The 21684-nt window shown below is 34.8% G+C and overlaps 1 protein-coding gene across 2 annotated transcripts in view; it reads left to right on the plus strand.

The window, feature by feature from the left end:
• The window catches only part of LOC106880618 (3-hydroxy-3-methylglutaryl-coenzyme A reductase), a 101124-nt gene that overhangs the window by 36570 nt on the left and 42870 nt on the right, over positions 1-21684 (plus strand). Inside the window, exons 1-4 of one of the 2 annotated variants that reach the window (XM_052973242.1) lie at positions 3769-3838; positions 15844-16055; positions 16160-16271; positions 18800-18887. In XM_052973242.1, the coding sequence (XP_052829202.1) occupies positions 15855-16055; positions 16160-16271; positions 18800-18887 (401 nt within the window). In that variant the 5' untranslated portion in view covers positions 3769-3838; positions 15844-15854. Of the gene's footprint in view, positions 1-3768; positions 3839-15843; positions 16056-16159; positions 16272-18799; positions 18888-21684 lie in introns of those variants that run through there. The other variant, XM_014930640.2, reaches the window with a different exon arrangement.

The raw sequence follows: 21684 nt of genomic DNA on the forward strand, positions 1-21684 counted from the left end.
TATATATATATATATATATATATATATATATATATATATGTATGTATATATATGTTTATATATTATATTTGTGTATTTATATTTCTGGCCATCTTCACTGATCTCTATTCTTGATATTATCTGTTTTCTTCACAATTCTTCAATCCTCTGTATTGCTACTTTCACCACCACTCATTACTGATCTCAGTTTTCAGGGAGGTCTCTCTACCATTTATTTTCCATTCCTTCTCCTTCCCATCTTGTTATAATATTCACTTAACCTCCCACCTCACTTCAGTCCACCTGTCCTTCCATTTCTTTATCCTCTACTATTCACTTCTCACAAGATCTCCAACATCACTTTGATTTTACACTCACAAGACCTGTTCTCCATGGCAGAAGTGTTAAAGCCGCATTCCCTAGTGAAGAGGATTGGCCTGCAAGAGTCTTGTGCCAGTGTCACATAAAGGCGCTCGTGCTAGTGGCACATTAAAAGTACCCAGCACACACTGTAAAGTGGTTGGTATTAGGAAGGGCATCCAGCCATAGAAACCAAACTAAAGCAAACTGGAACCTGGTGCAGCTTTCCAGTTCTGGTCAAACTGTCCAACTCATGCCAGCATGGAAATTAGACAGTAAAGGATGATGATGATGATGATGGTGAATCTTTGCAACAAAGGCAATAACCTCTCTCTCTCTCTCTCTCTCTCTCTCTCTCTCTCTCTCTCTCTCCCTCTCTCTCTCTCTCAGTATAAGTGGTCAAGACAGATTCTTTTACTGCTGTCAAATCACTGAGCCTTTCTAGGAATGCTTTTTCCCTTTGTTTTTTTTATTGGAAGAAATGATTCTTTATCCATTTAACCTACTTTCATAGCTTGAATTTCAAAGGTTGGTCATCACATTGTCTAAAATTGACATGTTTAAGTATTATATCACTCACCTTCATTGTTTCAATGATATTGCCTATCCAATTGTTTATTATAAATATACATATACCACCAGCAGTATAATCATCTTTATCCTAGAAGAGCTTGTACTTTTGTTCTTTGGCTGTGAAGTGTCTGGTTGATGCAATTCTCCACTCAACCCCGCATACTTGCTCCCCATGGAACATTGAGTGATAACAGATCTCACCCAGCATGGTCATAAGCTCTGTTGTGAACCTGTTCCCAAGGCAGGCCGACATCTGCCAGATTCTCTTTGAGAGTCCCCAGCCAAGTCTTGATAGGTTTGCTGTCTTTTATGGCCACTACTGTACAATTATTACTATTCTGCTGCTCTCCATGCCTCCTTTTTCTGCATGGTCAATCATTTTCTTTCTCCCCCAACTCATGTATCATGAGTCAATCCACCATCTACTACATCACCCCTCAACCCTACCCATTTTCTACAGTTGTCACCTACTCTTCTCTCCCTTCGTTACTTATCATCCCTCAACACTACCTGTTCCTCATTGTATTCACTCTATCTCAATCTCTACTATCCACCTACACTTTCTGTTCTCCTGCTCTGCTCATTTCTCCTCACCTCTTACCTAGAAGGATCATCCTGACTCTTCATTACCACTGGTCTATCTCTTTCCAGCTCCACCCCAATCACTCCCACCCTCTTTTCTAACATGTGAGTAGCCATGTAGCTTCTCCACAGCAAGAAATCTGTTCTATTTGAACCCCTTCTCACTTACTTTAACTTCTCATCTAGCATAAAGCCACCTCCTTTCCTACTGTAGCCCCACTTGGTAAAAGGGACTTAGTCATGCAAGCTTGTTATGGTGGTAAGGAAAATGATATTGTTTACAAAAGGAAATCAGAATAGATGAAATAGATTTTAAATATTTTTCTATGTTGTTAATAAACCTATTTTGTTTATTTACTTTTAAAATAATTGCTTTCAGATTTCAACAGTATTTTAATTCAATTGCTTTACAAATCTGTAATGTATGTATTTGTTTTGCTAAATCAACAGTTGTAAAACTTGTTTTTTACTCTCCCTGTGTCTTCTTTAATCACATTGATTATAACCATATCTAATTGCATTAAATATTTTATGTCAATAGCTAGAAAAGGTAAATAAATAATTGATAGACATGGGAAAGTTATGGTTTTTTTTCTTTAAAATTCAATAATAATGTTTCTTTTCCATTCATTTTTGCTACTACTTATTTTGTTAATCATGGGTAGGAATTGATTTTAGTGGTAAGAGGCATGAAATACTGTAAAATATATAATGATGTGTTCCCCGCTCTCTCATTAACAAGTTTTCCCGGATTGAAATGAATATATTGTATTGAGAACATTCTAATGTATAAACTTCCAGTTGATAATTATTGTCATTTAGCCCCAGATCTGTACTGAGCATAGCTAAGAAAGAAAAATGTTTCATTTAATCCATCCATATCTGGCCCTACTTTTGTTTATGTTCAAACAGGCCAGATCTGGTATCTCACACCTACTCAACAATTGTTGTTGGCACTCTGTCGCTTACGACGTTGAGGGTTCCAGTTGATCCGATCAACGGAACAGCCTGCTGGTGAAATTAATGTGCAAGTGGCTGAGCACTCCACAGATACGTGTACCCTTAACGTAGTTCTTGGGGATATTCAGCATGACACAGTGTGACAAGGCTGACCCTTTGAATTACAGGCACAACAGAAACAGGAAGTAAGAGTGAGAGAAAGTTGTGGTGAAAGAGTACAGCAGGGTTCGCCACCATCCCCTGCCGGAGCCTTGTGGAGCTTTAGGTGTTTTCACTCAATAAACACTCACAACGCCTGGTTTGGGAATCGAAACCGCGATCCTATGACCGCGAGTCCGCTGCCCTAACCACTGGGCCATTGCGCCTCCACTCTACTCAACAATGACATTCTGAAAATAAACAGTCATATCATTGACATCTTGAAGCTGTGAGATAATGCATGTTTAATTCAAAACAATATAAATGAGTAAACGTTATATTTGGAAGAGTAACTTGAATGCTAAAGGTTAAACTTTAAGATTTATAGTACATTTCATAGAGAATAACATAAGGCTTTCCAATTATGACCATCTCTTCTTTTATTTACACATTATCCTATCTTATTTCACCTGTTTGTTTTTAAATTAGAGAGTTCACCCACCACTATTTTATGTCTTTCTAGCTCCACTCCAGGCATTCCCATCCTCTCATCTATAATATGAGTAGCTATGTAATTCCTCTGCAGCAAGAAACCTGTGCTGGTGCATTGTCTCGTTTTAACTCATCTCCTTTCACAAAGCCACCTCCCTCCCTACTGCAGCCCCACTCTTATCAGTTGTGAAATATCAGACATGCTGTAATATTCTCTCAATCAGGCTTTATAAATTCTATCCGGTTCAGCCTGTCTCTGTGTAGGTGTCAGTAATAAAAAGGAATCAGCTGTGAAATAACTCATTCCAAAAATTTGTGAATTATTTTAAAATTTAATCAAAACACATGGGCAGTATTTTGTTAGAAATATGGTCCAAAATGAGTTAAATCAATAAATATAATTATGAATGAAAAATATTCTCTTTCTTCTTTATTAGTTATTCTCATTTATTCAGTAACAATATTAATCAGCAAACAAGTGATTATCCTTTATCTTAAACTCCGCCTTAAACTCCGCCTTAAACTCCGCCTGCTTACACTATTTTCTGTGAAATAAGGTTTAGGGATAGGTTCATATCTTACTCAATACAATCCTTATAAGGAATGTACTGACAAATATACATACATACATACATATATATACATGCACGCACACACACGCATACACACGCACATATATATATTTGATAACCATCTGCAAACTCTTAGAAGCATGCAGCACAGTCTTTCTCTCACCAGTGTCCTAAGTTTGGTGGTAAGAAAAAAAACTTTCTTATTTCTCTGCTTATTTTCCTATAAGAAATTAAACTATTTAATACATGTTTTGAAGAAATGTCATGTAATGTCAGATATTTTAAAATAATTTTTTCTCTATTAGATTTAGTTCTGAAATTTTTAATTGGGACAATATGATGTTACAGGATATTTTAAAATTTAAAACCATGGAGTTGTAACTAACATTTTGATGTGTTTTATTTTTACATGCTTAATTGTTTAAACTCTGGCCTTCTTGTGTCTACCATTGCATCAACTTGTCATTACAGCCACTTAAATTAATCATCTCTGTCTCTTACATTTGCTATATCACTTTTAACTCAACATATTTTGATAATCAATCATGCAGATCTTTAGAACTATCTGTCTTCTCTGCTTGTTTTTGGATTTGAAAACTGATAAACCAGCAACTAACTTTTAATGGGTTAATTTGATACTTCCCAATCAGGTAGTAGCTATTTCAATCCAAATATAACTTTACTATTTACATTTATCTAGAGTAGTGGTTCTCAACCATTTTTTATCTATGGGCTCCTTCAATTACTATTCTATTCTGGTGAACACCATAGTCATTCGATGTTTAAAAACTAGTCTTATAGATACTACTTTCAAAATTCCTATTTTGTCTATCATACATTCACTTGTGAAGTTTGAACTTTGTAAAAATGTCAAAGAAAGTTAGCTGTTTCTTGCAATAAATGCATCTAAGGCAAAATTTTTTCATGGACTCCTAAGATATTACTGTGGATCCCCAATTTACTATTTTGCTTGTGTGAACTCCTAAAAACATTATATGGACTCCAGTTGAGAACCACTGATCTAGAGTAACAAGTAGGCTCTTAACTTCTATAATTTGTATGCATAATAATGTTTCTGTTCCATTCATTTTTGCTGCTACTTATTTTGTTAATTGTGATAGGAACTGATCTTAAAGGGAAGAGGCACCAGATACCATAAAATAGATAATGAAGCCCCCCCCCCTTCGTTAAATTTTCCCAGATTGAAATGAATATATTGTATTGAGAAAATGTTGATGTCATATAGAATTTCAGTTGATAGCTATTGTCATCTAACCTCAGATCTGCACTGAACTCAGATGAGAAACAAAAATACTTCAATTAAACTTCAAGATTTGATTTATACCATATTTTATGAGGAACATCGCAAAGTTTTCCAATCATGAACAATCTCATCTTTTATTCAGACATTATTCATGTTTATCCTGCCTTTTTTAAAAAAAAATTGCAAGGTGTGATTTGAAGGAGACTGAAACCCAGTCATTAGCTCATATTGGCTTCTTTGATAGCTTGTTATTTTTGAAGGGTTTACTATACAATAATGGTGAATTGTATTTAAAATCTGCTTATATTAACATGTATAACTAAAGTATAATTAAAAGTTAGAGGTGAGAAGTATTGCTATTTTTCAATAAAAACTCTGTCTGATTATTTTTTTCTTGACATCCTTAGATAATTACAATCATTATTGTTGTTGCAATTACAAACTGGTTAAGGATACAGTTTTTGATTATCTCTGGCTATTAGTTTGGCTTTTCTCTTGCTCATCTTCAACTTTGTTGTTATTTTTATGGGGTTTTTTTTTTTTTCACAATTTTTGTAAGCTTTAAAAAGTGTTTTTTTTCTTTCTTTGATCTATATTGACAAATTCCTGAATGCATATATTGGTGTCATCTCATAAATAATGCGATTGTTTCAATTGCATGAACTAAAAGTCTGAGGGGGGGATAAACTACCTGCATCAACTTGCTATATAAGCAGGTAGCAATTTTGCCTTATTCTTAGTGCAAGTTTTGAAGAGTGCAATTCAATTTTAACAGTTATTTTTTCAAAGCTAACAAAGGACAAAGGAGCATATTTGGTATATTCAATAAAGACAACAACACAACAGAAAGTGCAAGGGATATTAATGCAGTATATGGGGATTGGACAGTAAGCATAGGCCAGTGTTAGTAGTGGTTCTAGAAATTTTGAGCCGGAAACTACAGCCTAGAAGATGAGCCTCGTCCTGGAAGATCTGTAGAGCTCGATGAGGATGTCCTGTAAACCCTGGTCAAACAAAATCCCATCATAACTGTTGATGAACTAGCATGGAAGCTTGGATTTGGTCATTCAATCATTCATCGACACCTGTGTGCCATTGGAAAAGTCAGCAAATTGGGTCAATGGTTTCCTCACAAACTTTCCAAGTTTGCAGAGAGTGAATGTGCTTCTCTTTGCTGTCACGTCTCACAAACGAACCTTTTTTGGGGCCGAATTGTTACTGGTGACGAGAAATGGGTTCTCTATAGAATTGTCAAGCACTGAATACAGTGGGTACATCTACCCCCACATGAGGTGTTGTTATCTGTTTGGTGGGATATGAAAGGTTTAGTCCATTTGAACTTTTAAACCCAAACCAAATTATAAAGGAGATCCACTATGACTAGCTTGAGTGGCTTAAGTCACTGCTAGAAGAGAAACAACCATCTTTGGTTTCAAGACAAAAGGTGTTATTCTGTCATGATAATGCTTGGCCACATACAATGAGGATGACATTCCAAAGGCTGCAGCAGTTTAAATGGGAAACGATGCCTCACCCACTATATTCACCAGACATTGCCCCATCTAATTATCATTTATTCCACAGTCTTTAAAATCATTTTGACAGAAAAAATATGAATTCTGTAGATGAGGTCAGAATAGTAGATCTTAATTTTGAAAAACAAAAGAAGTATAAAAAAAACCCACATTATTTATGGGATGACCCAATACTTTGTTCCTTTATGTATGACAACTCAAAATTTAGATAAACAAAATCACTTAAAAATAGGCAAGATCTTTCATTGTAATCACTAACTCTGAGTTTAAAGATAGAAATGATTAATGTAGTTGATGTTATGAATATAGTTAAATGGGTAAACTACTATTAGTTGATAAATAAAGTATCTATCACTTGGGCACATGGTAGAAGTATTTATAAGTTCATTCATCCTAAATAATTCTCTTTTGGATAATTATAGTAAAAATTAATATTTACCATTTTCTCATAGTAAAACATTCCATATTACTACATGGTGCCAGGCAGTTTTTCTTAACTCCTCCTAAATATGGTTAACAATATGAAGAGCATTCATATGCTATACACAAAATACTATGCATTCTTGACTTCATAGTTAACTACTTGAAGTGATGTCAAAGCTTCCACGAAAATTAATCTAGTTAAATAGTACTTGCTTAACTCTTTTGATATTAACCTGCCTGAAACTGCCCCTGGTTCTATGATACAACCTTTCTAATTTAAAGTAATTTAAAGTAAAACCTTCCATCAAAATTCCATGTTAATTTATGTTCCAAACACTAGCTTAATGTTGACAAAGTTATTTCAATAAATCCTTCATAATTTTCAGAATGAATTGAAATAAAGATAGTGTATTGCTACAGAAATACGGTAACAAAAAGATGAAGATAGCTGAATTTTGATGCAACTATTAATAGTCTAATTCTACTATAAGCCCACACATGTGCAAACACGTGAAACTAAAGGAGATCAAGCTTGTTATAGTGGTAGGATGATTATGATTTCAATAAACTGTCACTGAAAGGGAAAATGATATTGTTTACAAAAGGAAAAGGAAAAGGAAAGAGAAATGAAATATACTGAAATTTGGTCAAACAAATTAAGAAAGCCCCAATATTATGATGTATCTGTATTAACCTACTATTACTACAAGTGCACACATGCACGCACACACACACACACACACGCACGCGCGCGCGAGATCAAACTTGTTATAGCCTTACTTGAAAGGGTAAATGATATTGCTTATAAAAGGAAATCAGAATAGCTGAAATAAATGTTTAGCATTTTTTTATGCTTACATTAAACTTATTTTATTTGCTTTTAGAGCAATTACTTTCATATTTCAAAGTATCGTAATTTAATTGCTTTACAATACTATAGTGTCTATATTTGTTTTGTCAAAAGAGCAGTTGTAAAAACTTTTTTCTTTCCCTGTTTTTCATAATCACACTGATTATTACCATATTTAATGCACCAAATATTTTATGTCAATAGCTAAAAAAGGAAAGCAAATGGCTGGCGTATTTTAAATGATAGACAAAACACAATGCTGTTTATTAAGAATTTTAGAGCATATTATATTTTACATAGATCTACTTAATTCTTTATGATATTTGAATTGAGTCAATTCTAAAAAGTTTTCTAAGGAACTCAAAGTTAAGTGGCTTAAAATTCTCAAAAATTAAGAATTGCTTTGTTGATTTTTATTTTTTCTTCTCTGCCTCTTTCTCCTCCTTTCTCCCTCTCTCTCCTCCTCCTTCTTCTCCGTCAATCTTTCAGGCTCTAAATGAACATGGCTGCTGTTGGAGAAAAGGTGTGAGAGAACAAAACAGATAAAGAAAAAAAGGAAGAAATGAGAAAAAGAAAAGCTTGGAGGGAAAGGAAATAAGATTTGTGTTGTTTTGACCGGTTACAATGGGAATTAACAATGGTTTGTGAAGGTTAATTTGATGGGGAAAAGGTTAAAGTTTGTTAAGCATGGCTTAATCCAGAGTGGGTGATGTTCTCTAGTTCAATAGTAGAAACTTGGCAAGTTGTTTGCATTTTGTGAAACATTCCAATCTCAAGTTCAAATCAGTGAAATTCTTAGATTTAAAACGGATAAATCTAAGAACTCCTCTAAATTACTAGACTCAAGACTAGAGCTTTTCACAAAATGCAAACATCTTACCAAGTTTCTACTTTTGAACTAGAGAAGACCACGTGTCTGTATTAGGTATATAGCCTTACAAACTGTAACTCTTCCTCATCAAATTAACCTTCACGAACCATTGCTAATTCTCATTTTAACAGGCCAAAGGGACACCAGTCTTATTTCCCTTACTTCCAACCAAGCTTTGCTTTTATTTGTTTTTTTCTTAAAGTTTTTAGAGAGCAGCCATGTTTATCTTGAGCCTGAAAGGTTGCTGGATAGTACATGGCATGCTTGACAAGCTTGTATGATTACTGTTCTATCAGAGCATGAAACTTACAGTTGTTCATATTTAAATTCTGTGTTTATTCAATATTTATTTTTCACTGAATGGAGTACTTTTTCTGTTGATCCTATTTGTAATAAAACAGTACTCTCCCCCCCTCTCTCTCTCTTTCTCTCTCTCTACATATATATATATATGTGTGTGTGTGTGTGCATATATATATATATATATATATATATATATATATATATGTGTGTATAGATCACCATCCGAGCGTGATCGTTGCCAGAGCAGCTGACTGGCTTCCATGCCGGTGGCACGTAAATAGCACCATTTGAGCATGATCGTTACCAGCGTCACCTTACTGGTACATGTGCTGGTGACATGTGAAAAATATTCGCGCGAGGTTGTTGCCAGTGCCGCTAAACTGGCTCTTGTGCAAGTGGCACATAGACAACACCATTTGAGCGTGCCGTTGCCAGTACCGTCTGACTGGCCCTCGTGCCAGTGGCACGTAAAAGCACCCACAACACTCTCAGAGTGGTTGGCATTAGGAAGGGCATCCAGCTCTAGAAACTATGCCAGATCAGATTGGAGCCTGGTGCAGCCATCTGGTTCGCCAGTCCTCAGTCAAATTGTCTAACCCATGCCAGCATAGAAAGCGTACGTTAAACAATGATGATGATATACATGCATATGCTCATATATCATTTATATTATTATATATACACACACACACACACACACACACACACACACACACACACACATCCACTCCTCTACAACTCTTCAGCCTTATCTAATCTACTTACAATTCTATCAGTTCCTAACAAATCTCCATTTCTAATGTTGAGGATTTTTACTGAATACTTCTATTAGAAACTGAAGCAATTTTCTCGTTTAAATGGTAACATTACATATTACATTTTGATTCTGTAAAAGTTCTTTTCTCATTTCTTGAGTAAAAACATCTGTTTCAATCCGTATTGTTTTTTTATTGCATTCGGGGAGAGAGTCATTAGATCCTTGTTTATTGAACCTGTTTAATCCTTGTATATTGCTGTGTTGTCCCCAAATGCTACTACTGTAATGTTGATGCTTCTTCTTCTTAGAAAGCATTACCTAATCATCATCTCTAGTATAATTCTGGCTGTAAAAATGGAGCAATGTCATTATATATTGCATTTGTTGATGAAAATGTTCTTAGTAGATTAATGTTGATTTCAAATTTTGGCACAAGGCCAGCAGTTTTGAGAGAGGGGACAAGTCGATTACATTGGTCCCAGTTCTCAACTGGTACTTTTTTTTATCACCCCTGAAAGAATGAAAGGCAAAGTCAACCTTTGTAAAATTCAAACTCAGAAAGTAAAGACAGATAAAATACCACTAAGCATTTAGTTTGGCATGGTAATGATTCTGCCAGCTCACCACCTTAAAAGGAGATGGCTTGTTGGTTAGTATGGGGCTCCAACCCGCAACATTGCATTATTAGCATAACACTCCAACCAACTGAGTTAACGAGCCACATTTAGTAGATTAATAATGACAATTGGAAGGAGAAGAATCCTGCTTTTAAGCTTTCTTTGTAATGTAAAAATTCTAAGTGTTGAAGATATTTCAGATTTTTAAGAAGTATTGCATTAAATTTTATGCTTATATTTTACTTGTTATTTTTCACTGGATACTGAGAAGAGTGAGGTTACTTTCTGTGTCTTTATTCTTTGTATTTTACATCACTTTACTTCCTCTTGCTAAATTTTTATAACTAGCCTTTCTGGTGATTCCTCTGAAGATGGATTCTATTTCATTCATTTTTGTTTAGCAGCCTCTTATAGCTGACACTTTCATAAAAGCCTACTTTGAAAGACTTCATAACATCCTCTCAATGTAGCATATAGACATTAGTGAAATCATAGCTATGGCCAGTGTTAGTGACATGTGAAAGGCACCTGTGCCAGTGATACATAAAAGGCACCTGTGCCAGTGACATGTAAAAGGCACCTATGCTGGTGACACATAATATACATTTGTGCCAGTTACATGCAAACGAGACCCATGCCAGTGATGCATAAAAGGCACCCATGCTAGTGACATGTGCCAGTGACACATGAAAGGCATCTCTGCCAGTGATATGGACGAGGCATCCAGTACACTCTGTGGAGTGGTTGGCATTAAGAAGGGCATCCAGCAGCCAAAAACAGACTGGAGCCTGATGTATGTATATATAGATTTATATACAACAGACTTCTTTCAGTTTTCGTTTACCAAATCCACTCACAAGGCTTTGGTTGGCCAGAGGCTATAGTAGAAGACACTTGAAGGGCCCGTGCTTGTCACTCAAATATCAAATACCAATCATGTTATAAAAATGGCATATTTAATGACTTGTAGTAGTACCAATGTTAGCTTCTACATGTCAAAAGTTATGCATTAGAGAGAGAGAGAGAGAGACGCATCTCAGAAGCATCAAATTGTTGAACTTGGTTATGAAAGTTATGGAAAATGTTATTGCAAAATTGATTAGGAAAAGGATTAACCTTGTTTGGATACAGTTCAGCTTTGTGACAAGAGGGACTGCCAATGCCATATTTATGGGAAACAACTGCAGAACAAATACTTAACTAGAAGTAAATCTCTCGTCTTATCTCTCATTGACCTGGAAAAGGCCTTTGTTTTGTGGTTTGTTAGTAAGGAAAGTAGTAGTAGCTGGATGGCTTGTGAGAGCCCTACAGACCATGTCTAAAGGTGCAGGTAGCAAAATGGGAGGCACCAAGGAATTCACTAATGAATTTAGTGTGCAGGTAGGGGTCTATTGAGAATAAGCATTCAGCTTTCTCCTTTTTTATTGTGATCTTCCAGCAAATAAGTAGCAGTCATTAATATCTCCCTCCCATTACTATACCTAAGTAATGAAGAATCGTAGCAAATTTGTTGTATACAATGCACCCATTATTTAATCTTCTGTGTTGCTAGCCATGACACTCACTCTCCTTCAGGTCTCTCTTTTATTGACATCTATTATACCCTTAGCAGCCATTACTGTCTCTCTCCCATTACTGTCTCTCTCCCATTACTGTCTCTCTCCCATTACTGTCTCTCTCCCATTACTGTCTCTCTCCCATTACTGTCTCTCTCCCATTACTGTCTCTCTCCCATTACTGTCTCTCTCCCATTACTGTCTCTCTCCCATTACTGTCTCTCTCCCATTACTGTCTCTCTCCCATTACTGTCTCTCTCATTGGTTACTCCTCCCACTAGAATGATTAAGGCGGCAAGCTGGCAGAAACGTTAGCATGCCGGGTGAAATGCTTAGCGGTATTTCATCTGTCTTTATGTTCTGAGTTCAAATTCCACTGAGGTCAGCTTTGCCTTTCATGTGACAAATAAGATCTTGTAGAGTTAAAGTTTTACTATATGATAACTGACAATTCTTTGGAGTCTTGTTTTCCAAATATAGAAAATGCCTCATGCTCAACTAATTGTCCTTCATGGTTACCAATTGTAATGAAGAATGCTCATTTTCAAAACTGGAGAGGATTGAAAATGAACTAAAAAGCACTATTAATCAAAATAGATTGAACAATCTCTCTGTAATTAGCATCAAACATAAACTTGTGTGGAACACAAGTGTTTTACACTTTTGTCATCAAATTTGATCATGCTTAGAAAATGTAACTATTAAACTTTACATTGCAAATAAAATATCTATATGTTTTAATATATTGGGTTGGCAAGAAAGTAATTTCGCTTTTTGCAAATAGAGTTACAATTTTTTTGAATGACTTTTGTCAATGTTATGATTTTTTCCTTTTGACATTTGATGGCCATTACTTTTTAGCTTACTTTAGAAGTAAATTGCACGTAATTTTGTTTACAGCTGTTAGTTCAGTGTCAATTGAACATTTTCACCATATTTTGCTTTTGTATTTCTGTAAAGGCAAGAAAGCTATTGAGGTTCACAAAGAGATATGTGAAGCTTATGGTGTTGATTGCTTAACAGAACACACATGTCAGAAATGGCTTAAAAAATTCTGTTCTGGAGATTTTTCACTCAAAGATGACCAGCTTTTTGGTCAATCTACTGAAGTTGATGATGACCAAATCATAGCCATAATGGAATCTGATTGTCATATAACTGTGTGAGAGATTGCAGAGAGATTAAATGTATCACGCACAACTATTGAAAATCACTTAAAATGTCTTGAACTCGTTAAGAAGCTCAATATTTGGGTTTCACATAAATTGAAAGAGATTCACTTGACAGTGAATCAATATTTGCGACAGACATCTCAAATGCAATGAAATCGATCTTTTTTTTCAAATGAATCATCACTGGTGATGAAAAATGGATTGTCTACAATAACATCAATCAAAAACGATTATGGTCCAAGCATAAAGAATCAGCACAAACCACATCGAAAGCTGAATTGCATAAAAAAAGATCATGCTGTCCATTTTGTGGGATTACAAAGGTGTTGTGTATTTTGAGCTGCTTCCAAGGAATCAAACAATCAATTCAGATGTTTACTGTCAACAACTAATGAAGCTGCAGGAAGCAATCAAAGAAAAACGTCCACAATTGGCAAATCGTAAAGGGATCATGTTCCATCAGGACAATGCTAGACCATACACGTCTTTGCTAACTCGTGAAAAATTATTGGAGCTTAGCTGGGAAGTGATGTCACATCCACCATACAGCCCTGACCTTGCACCATCAGATTACCATTTACTTTGAAGTTTGCAAAATTCTTTGAATGGTAAAACTTTCAATAATGATGATGACCTGAAATCGCACTTGCTTCAGGTTTTGGCTGATAAGGACCAGAAGTTCTATAAACGTGGAATCATGAAGTTGCCAGAAAGATGGCAAAAGGTCCTCGAACAAACTGGAAAATATGTATAAGTTCATTCTTTGTATTAAAAAAATGACTTTTATTTCACACTTTCTTGCCAACCCAATATATATATGTGTGTGCCAGTGCCATGTAAAATGCACTTGTGCTGGTGCTGCATAAATGCACTTGTGCCAGTGGCACGTAAAAAGCACCCATTATATTCTGTAGAGTGGTTAGTGTTAGGAAAGGCATCCATCCGTAAAAACCTTATTAGAACAGACAATTGAAGTCTGGACAGCTCCCTGGCTGCTCAGCTCCTGTCAAACCATCCAATCCATGCCAATATGGAAAATAAATGTTAAACAATGATGATGTTGATAATGATGATGATGTGTAAATTTTTAAAATCTAGATCCCATTTCTATGAAATGATATAAATCCTGCTCTATTGTAATCTGGTGTCAAGGCCATAGTAATCAGGTGAGAGAGTTAAAATATTTGTAATGTTTTGTAGCTCTTTATCAACAACTTAAGCATTATAATTTTATCACTTACCCAAAATACATCAATGGCACTATTCATACACTTCTCTTCTAGGAGTCTTTAACTACAATTATTACATACAAAACTATTTTTATCTTTATGCTTCCCAGCTGACCTATTCTATGATACTTCTTTCTGAAACATTTCTTGCAAATAAACAGAAAAATATTATTTGAAACTTTTTTTTCTGTAACATAAAAAACAAAAGAAATTTTATTAAAACATGGCTTCCCTAAAAGTTTGCATTCAATTAAAACTATTTAAGACTGTGTCTCTTTAGCTGAATTAAAAAAAAAATATATATATCATATCACTTGAAAGGAAAATTCCTACCTGAAAAAAATATTTATTTAGAATTTGAGTGCAGATGATATCATGTGGATGTTGTACCAGACAACTGACATTGTTGTCCAGATAAAGTATAGATAATTAATGATGGTCTTGTCAGATGCAATCTTAGATATAGTGAAGCTACAGACTTTGACATCTTCAATCAATAGTGAAATTGACCAGTTTTGAGTCACATTTCTTTTATTGTTGGAGAACTCTTTATGGAAATTGAAGACAATGTCAGAGGTCATCATTAACCCTTTAGTATTCAGATTATCAAATGTAATGCTTATTTATTCACATTGTTTTGAATCAATCATGCGTTATCTTGTAGCTTTGAGATATCAATGATATGATTGTTTATTTTTAAAATAACATTGTAGGGTAGACGTGAGAGGCTGAATCTGTCCAGTTTGAACATAAAACAGGTAGAATATTTTGGCCAGATATGACTGGTTTAAATGCTAAAGGGTTAACTTTGAAATGTTCTTGTCCATTTAACTGAAGATAAACACTTCAGAATTGAAATAGCTTGCTGTTCCAAGTAGTAATAACAGCAGTAGCAGTACTATAAACAAATGATTCATTAGTTTGTAGTCATGAATTTTAATGAAGAGAGATGGGCCAGACTGATTTTCCCAATCTCTAGATGACCAAATGGTTCAGCATTTCACTTCACAGAACTGAAGTCTTCTGTTTGATCCCACTGAGTGATATCTTGGATGTCTTTTACCAAAGTCTCAGGTCACTTCAAGTCCTGGGAAGGAAATTGAGTAAGTAGAAACTATGTAGAAGCCTGTCAGATAGTAATTCAGTTGATCAGATAAATAAATACTCATTGAAGCACCAAGTTCCACAACATGAAGACAGTCTTTAGTTAGTAACACTAAAGATACCTGTGACATTTCAAATTTATCATATTTCTTCTGACTTTGTCATCATCATTGTCATCATCATCCTTTAATGTCTATTTTCCATGCTGGCATGGGTTGACTTTTATGTGCAAAATCTGCTGAAGTGTGTGAGTACTGAAACTGACATCATAATTGATGGTGAATTTAGTAGGAAATTTAGTGTACCAGTAATTCACTAGGGTACTATCATTTTCCTGTTTGCAATAATACGGAATTTGAAATAAGCAATATGTCATTTGTTTGAATCAATAACAGTCATAGTCATACTCATATCATTGATTTCTCTTTTTGATAAGAACTGCCTTTGTAATGTTTAATTTAATAAAAATGCACAAATTCATTTTTTTATTCTTCTTGTATTTTTAGAAATTTGAAAAATGGTAGCACTCACAAGAAGTCTAAACATAGCTAGTGTGATGTTAAAATCGATGTTCTGGACTTATGGCAAATTCTGTGCCTTACATCCATGGGAAGTGATTATTGGGACATTATCGGTGACTTTGTGTTTCATGTCAATGACCATGTACTCAAGTGAAGTAAAAATCTGTGGCTGGAACTATGCATGTTCTAACATCGATGTGAGTAAACACTTTGCCATTACAGCATGACACTGCTTTCTTGGCCTTTATTTCCTTTCACCTTTTAATTATTGTTTGAAATAAATTTTTTGTTTACTTTCTAGAAAATGCAATCCTTCAGTACAATTGGTATCAAAATAGCAAGAGATGTTGCTGTTATGTCTCTCTATTTGAAATTTCGGGATCTGAAGAAAATTGGATCTCATTATTTACTGAGTGAGTATTCCTCTTACTACTACCACCAATTCTCTTCTATTTTCAGTCTACCCCCCCCCCCTTTCTTACTCATGTACTCTCACTTTCTATCTTTCTATCCTCAACCACATACATGTTTTGGTCTTGTTGCCATAAAACTAGATTTATAACCTGAAACCAACTGCAACAGTTGTCCACATTTGTAAAGAAATAGAAATGTTTATGACAGCTAGAAAATGAATGAGTGAACAGTGTAGTAGTTTTGTGAGCAATTCATTTTTATATAATATGAGTTTTATATAATACTTTTTATTGCTGATGTTCTGTATCTAAAGACAGTTAAATATATAACAAAAGGTCTGTATTTAGAATAGTTGGTTTCCTGTTAAAAACGTTTAACATTATTCAAGTTTTGTTTTTCTTGTGTGTATTGGAGGAGAGATGGAAATGTGGCTTCAGAATTTTATGTCATGGATTAACCCTAGAATTATATAAAAACAGAAAAGTGATAACATCTACTGCAAACAGTGTAAATCTATTGTAGTAATAGGACAATTTTAAAGCCAACACTGTATGCTTGCAGTGTAAAATTGTAAACAAATGTTAATACAGTCCCTCTATGGGCAGATAAAGAAAGACCTTCCCAAACTGTGATCCTGTTTGGGAGAATCATCAGGAACCCTCACCTCTTTTGCTATTTGTCCACAATGGTATTGTGTGTGTGTGTATGTGTGTATATATAGTCATTACAGTTGATTTCAAATTTTAGCACAAGGCCAGCAATTTTGGGGGAGAGGGTAAGTTGATTACATCGACCCCAGTGCTTAACTGGTACCTCAGTAGAATTTGAACCCAGAATGTAAAGACAGACAAAATGCCACTAAGCATTTTGCCTGACATGCTAACGATTCTGCTAGCTCACCACCTTAGTCATTAGAATTAAGAACTTTTAATTAGAAGTAGTGACTCTATTAGCTATTCGTCAAATAAGACAGTTGTGTACTTTCTGATGATTGTCTCAAATAGGACTAACTAGCAGGACTGATTTTTTCCTCCTCTGCCTGTAAAGAAAGGCATCTGTTTATGTTTAGCAGTCTTTTCACTTACATATTCAGTGCCATCTAAAGCTTGTATGACTACAATAGATTTACTGCATTGTATTTACAGTATCAAATACATGCTAATTAGCATATCAGTCATTAATTTGTATCTTTTACTTCCAACAGGGCTAATAGAAAGCTAGTGCTTCACTCCACTTTCATGGTGTGACTCAGATGAGAGGTAAATTTTTCCTTGGACAGGATGCCAGTTTATCACAGCTAAAAATCTTAGATAATCTGGTTCCATAATCTCTGGTAGCAAGGCGAACTCTGACATTGTTAAATAAAGGAGGAGTGGGTCTCCCCCACCCCAACCCAACCTGAAACTCAACTAAATGCTGGTAGCAGGTTATAAATTATGGCTGATGATATTAGTAATCTAGTGCTTTATTCACTAATTAATGTTACTTCTACACTCCTGGGATTTAGTATGATGATGATGATGATGATGATGATATTTTCTAGCTACAATTAGCAGCAGATTGAGCAATGTTAACTTTGTCTTTTGTTGCCCAAGAATATGTAAAACTACCAGTAATATACCAGGATGATTGCGATGGACAATATTCTCTTCCAATAAAAGTTTGCTTAAGAGAAATTATTGTGAATAAAGGATTAGTACAACAAAATGTTATTGTTAGGAAAGGAGGGCTAACTCTAAACACTATAGTCGATGCAAAAAAAAAAAAAAAAAAAAAAAAAAAAAAAAAAAAAGAAAGAAAAGAAAATCAGCATAATTTTCAGTCTGAGATTTTGCTGCTTTTTTCAGTGTCAAAGAGCAACTCTGGCTCTCTTTTGTAAAAGATGTTACCTGCAACACTAAAAAAAGAAACAAACTCATTTTTCTATCTTATTCTGTCTGAAACGATGGTCACGAATAGGACAGCTAGCCCAGATTGGTGAGGCCCATGCTGGTCATATTCAAAGTGAGCCCACATAGGTTGATGCATATCTGAAAAATACAAACAGGGAGTTCCAAACTGGAAAGAAATAAAAGAAAGTTTAGTACAGAGTTTTAGGAGTGTTAGACACAGTAGGATGACAAGCGGAAGCTAAGTGGTGTATTAAAGGGGTTAGTGTATATGTAGGTTGTTAGTTTCAGTGAGTCAGAGTTGTAAACAACTCTAGTTGTAAGAGGGATAGATATTTTTTAGATTTGTCTCAATGGCTGTAAAGTTTACTGACTTGAGTTTATCAGTTTGAAAGATTAAGATGACAAATTTACCATGGTTTATTTTCCTGTTTTCCAATATCAGGGAAGTTTTTAGATACATATTTCCAAATTTACAGTGCCATTTAATAATAAAGATAATTTCCACTACTGTATTATTATTTAGAATTCTAAAGAGTTTGCAAATAAATAGAATATTTATTTGGGAAAAATTCAGTTTTTCACTTTTATTTCAGTGTTCAATCCTTCATGCTTCTTATGTTTTTCATTAATTTCAGCTGTGTCTGCATTGTTTGCTCTGTTCTCCAGCCTGTTATTTAGTATTGCTGTATTAAATGTGGTTAAGATTGATCATACTGGATTCAGGTAAGTCACTTTCATTGTTCTTTTTAATTTTTTTTCTAAATATCAACTAAATTGTAATCTTGTAAATGTAGAGAATATTTGTTTATGACATGCACTTTCACTCAAATAATGTGACCAGTTAAATTAATTGATACTGAGAGAGTGGAAGCAATTTAGCTACCCGTCTAAACCCAATATTTTACATATATCAAGTGTTCATATATGTGTTTTTGTTGTTGTTGAGACATAGTGGGGGATGTAAATATTTTTTTAAATGCTAAACATGGATGTTCTGTTAGAACAAACTGTACTGTAGTAAGTACCATGAGAGAAACTCTCATATCGGCTTTTCGTGCTAAATGCACTCTTGTTTATATTGCTAGAATGCATTTTGCACCAAGTGCCAATATGTGAGTTTCCCCTCATGATATCTATTGCAGTATAGTTTGTTCCAACAGAACATCCATGTTTAAGTGGAGATAAATATTAACTCTTGGTATTGATACTGCCTTTGTAGCTAATATATATATATTTTTAAAATGTTTCATCTCCAACAATGAGAGTGTAATATCCTGAAAACTTATAAGCTTATTAACAATGCTTCTCAAATATTTATTTATTCATGTAACATTATAATTAATATAATAATTAATGCAACAATAACTAATCTGTACATTATTTTTCTTTTTATTATCTCAACATTTTCTTGTGTTTGTTTTCTTAATGAATAATGATAATGGATGGCAGAATCAGTAAGGCAGTCAGGACAACTTGACATCTGCATACTCAGATATCAAAATAAGTCCAACATTACCTCACATGCTTCCATCTCCTTATAACTACCATTCTTTCCTCTCCTTCCATTACCTCATAATCTTTTCCTTGGTCAAAATGGATAAACAACCTGTAGTTAAACATCATGATCTAAATTTGGAAGAAGTAGAGTGAACGTAATCAACATTGATCATGATGAGGTGTAAAATTAAAAATAAGTACTGGGGTAAATTTGTGTGACTAAACCCTTCAAGGCAGTGCCCTAGTATGACCACAGCCCAATGACAGAAGCAAGTAAATGATAAAAGAGACCACTGTTGATAACGTTGACTCTACTTCTTCCAGATTTAGATCATGAGCCAGTGTTCAAAATTGTCATTTTCTTACTGAATTAATCATTATCTTCAGTTATTACGTGATACTGGAATACAAAATCAACATCTCTGACTCAGAGTTCATGTAGTTCAAAAACAGTTTTGCATATACAGTATCAAAGTAAAGTAAAAAAAAATCTTCTAAAAACTGGAAATTAAATGCATTATATATAAATATATATATATATATATATAAATAAAATTTCTTCACACATCCTACCCCAATAGACCAAACTACATCTCTTCTCTTGCTCACATTTCCGCTTTTTCATGAATTATGCTAATGTTTATCTCTCTCTCCCCACTCCTGCAGCCCAATCCTGTCCTCACTGTCCTGCTTACTGTATCCTTGCTATTTTGTTGTTCCCCCACCTCTTGTATATACCCAGGTTTCACCAGTCACTGCATCCCCCCACCACCTTTGTGTTTATGTGGACTCCATACTCCCTTGGCAATACTCTACCATCCCATTTATATTCTCATCCACCCCCGTACCCTGTGATTATGCTTTGTCACACTGCCATCATCTTTCTCTCTCTCACTCTCTCACCCTTGCTATCTGTTGCGCTCTCACACTTTCACTCTCTTCCACACCCGTTCTTTCTTATTCTGTCTCTCTACCCCACTCTGACTAGGGTAACCATGTATTTCCTCTACAGCAAGACACCTGTTTCTGTCCTTTTGGCATAAGGCCACCTCCTCCAATATCCACCCTCTCAAAGGGTATTCGTCTTGCAAGTTATTTGGTGACCCTGCCAGCACTGGTGCATCCAGTCCACACTATAGAGTGGTTGGTATTTGGAAGGGCATCCAGCTATATAACCATGCCAAAGCAGACCTTGTTGGTGCCATGTAAAAAACATGCTGTCCACTATGTACAATGGTTGGCATTAGAAAGGGCATCCAGCAGTAAAACCCATGCCAAAGTAGACCATAAAGACTGGTGCAGTTCTCTGGCTTGCTAGCTCCTGTCAGACCATCCAACCCATGCCAGCATGGAAAATGGATATTAAAGGATGATAATGATTGTGTGTGTGTGGTTGTTGTTGCTGTTGCTGGTGGTGGTGGTGGTGTTGTTGTATTTTCTTTTTATACTTTTACAAGAAAGAGGTAATAGTGACTTGGAAATTTTGGCCTGCATGCCTTCATTTAATAGTCTGGCAAAGGCTAGCAAACTGAAAATTTGAAGTCACTGTCACTAATCTTCTTGTAAAATTGCAAAAAAGTATTAAGTTATTCTTCAGCTGAATATTAAATTGTTTTTGTTACAAATCAACATAAAAACAAACGTGTGTGTGTGTGTGTGTGTGTGTGTGTGTGAGAGAGAGAGAGAGAGATTTTCTTTCTTGTGTTTTAATTCTGAAGCTATGAAGTTCGTAAACAATATTCATTTCTCAGCTGTAGCTTTTACTTTAACCCTTTTAGTAAAAATAACTTTCTCATTATTAGGCTGGTCTGAAAAAATAGGTGAACAGTTTTAATGGGAGATTATAATTTAGATCACTTTAAAACAATAAATTTGTGTCATAGAACCAAGAGGATCTCAAGTAGGTTGGTATCAAAAGGGTTAAACAAGTTGTTGATATGATCTTTACCATTGTTTTATTCAATGAAAATAAAGATCCTATCACATTCAATACACATTAAACAGATGGAAAACTAACCTAAAA

The sequence above is a fragment of the Octopus bimaculoides genome, chromosome 15, assembly GCF_001194135.2.
Source record: "Octopus bimaculoides isolate UCB-OBI-ISO-001 chromosome 15, ASM119413v2, whole genome shotgun sequence".
In the NCBI taxonomy this organism is placed as follows: Eukaryota; Metazoa; Mollusca; class Cephalopoda; order Octopoda; family Octopodidae; genus Octopus; species Octopus bimaculoides.